Genomic DNA, 1,978 nt, shown 5'->3' with positions numbered 1-1,978 from the left:
CCTCCCTCTCTCGTCTCACACACTCCTCAAAGCGTCTAACACACTGGAAAATCAAAGCGCTCGCCTCTCCTGCTCACACACCGCCTGCGCTGCGCGCAAAGCGCACAACCCAAGAGAGAGTCAAGTTTGCTGCGAGTACCATTCTCTTTTAAAAATCTACCCATGCACTTTTTAAACATAGTATTTTTTATTCTGCAAAATAATGCAGGTGCTGGTTGTGTACAGAAATAGTTTTTTTTTTAAGATCTGTTTTAATCTTTCACCTCTCAGCATGACTTTTCTCCGTGAAGACAGCTGAGAATATCTGACTTTAGGAAAATGGACCGGAGGCTTCCGAGGAGGCGATGGACGTTGGCAGGGCAAATTGTGTGTCTGCTTCTGTGTGCGTGCGCGCTGGACCGGGTTTTAGCGCAGATTCGCTATTCAATTCCCGAGGAGTTGGAGCACGGGGCTTTCGTGGGGAATATTGCTGAGGACTTGGGCTTGGACGTGGCTAAACTGTCTTCACGGAGATTCCGGATTGTGTCCGGAGCAAGAAAACAATATTTAGAGGTGAATCTGGAGAACGGGATTTTGTTTGTGAATGAGAAGATTGACCGTGAGGAGCTCTGTGAACAAAGTCCCGTTTGTTTCCTGCACTTGCAGGTGGTCATTGAGAACCCGCTGGAACTGTACCGGGTAGAAGTTGAGATTTTGGATGTGAATGACAACGCGCCCAGTTTCCCGTGGAGCGAGTTTAATTTGGAGATCACGGAGTCTGCTGCGCCTGGCTCCAGGTTCCCGCTCGAGAGCGCACAGGATCTTGACGTGGGCTCCAACTCTCTCCGCTCGTACTTGCTGAGCGCGAATCAACACTTTGTGCTGGACATTCAGACGCGGAACGATGGAAGCAAGTTCGCAGAACTCGTTCTCCAGTCTCCGCTGGACCGAGAGCAGCAAAAGATGCACGAGATGGTGCTCACTGCTGTGGACGGAGGCTCTCCGTTGCGCTCGGGCACGGCTCAGATCACGGTAACTGTATTGGACGCGAATGACAACGTCCCTGTGTTTGATCGCTCTGTCTACCGCGTCAGTTTGGTGGAGAACGCGCCGAGAGGCACGCTCGTGCTTAAACTGAACGCCACGGACCTGGACGAAGGCGCAAACGGCGAGATCACTTATTCGTTTAGCGGGCACGCGCCTCTGAAGGTGCGGGAGCTGTTCAGCGTGGACTCGCACTCGGGGGAGATACGGGTGAAGGGAATAGTGGACTACGAAAGGGCCAGCGTTTACGAGCTCTACGTGCAGGCGAAAGACAAGGGACCCTCCGCCGTGGCCGTGCATTGTAAAGTGCTGGTCGATATTCTGGACGTGAACGACAATGCGCCCGAGGTCATATTAACCTCCGTGTCGACACCTGTTCAGGAGGACGCGCCCCCGGGCACGGTGATTGCCGTGATCAGCGTAATGGACCGCGACTCGGGAGAGAACGGGGCTGTTGATTGTCAGATTCCCGGAAACGTGCCCTTCCAGCTGCACTCCTCTTTTAAAAACTATTATACACTAGTGACCAGCGAGTTTCTCGACAGAGAATCTGTCTCGGAGTACAACATCACTCTCACAGCGCGAGATCTGGGCTCGCCCCCGCTGTCCACCAGGAAGACCATTCTGGTTCAAGTGTCTGACATTAACGACAACCCGCCGCGCTTCATTCAGCCCTCGTACACAGTGTATGTGACCGAGAATAACGCCCCGGGCGCTTCAATTTGCTCGGTGACCGCATTTGATCCGGACTCTAATCAGAACGCGTATTTGTCCTACTCTATCCTGGAGGGTCAGATTCAGGGCATGCCCGTGTCCACTTATGTCTCCATCAACTCCGATAACGGCAACATTTACGCGCTGCGCTCTTTCGATTACGAGCAGCTTCGGAACTTTCAGATCCGCGTGCAGGCGCAGGACGCCGGTTTCCCGCCGCTCAGCAGCAACGTGACCGTCA

General features: G+C 53.4%; 1 protein-coding gene across 2 annotated transcripts in view; it reads left to right on the top strand.

The window, feature by feature from the left end:
* Positions 1 to 1,978, top strand: part of si:ch73-233f7.1 — a 13,883-nt gene continuing 11,905 nt past the window's right edge. The window contains 1 exon segment of one of the 2 annotated variants that reach the window (NM_001365181.1): positions 1 to 1,978. This exon segment is cut by the window's right edge and continues 653 nt beyond it. In NM_001365181.1, coding sequence (NP_001352110.1) covers positions 319 to 1,978 — 1,660 coding nt within the window. In that variant the 5' untranslated portion in view covers positions 1 to 318. 2 annotated transcript variants of the gene reach the window in all.

Source organism: Danio rerio, chromosome 14, assembly GCF_049306965.1.
Source record: "Danio rerio strain Tuebingen ecotype United States chromosome 14, GRCz12tu, whole genome shotgun sequence".
Lineage (NCBI taxonomy): Eukaryota > Metazoa > Chordata > Actinopteri > Cypriniformes > Danionidae > Danio > Danio rerio.
This window is presented reverse-complemented; position numbering and strand designations above follow the sequence as displayed.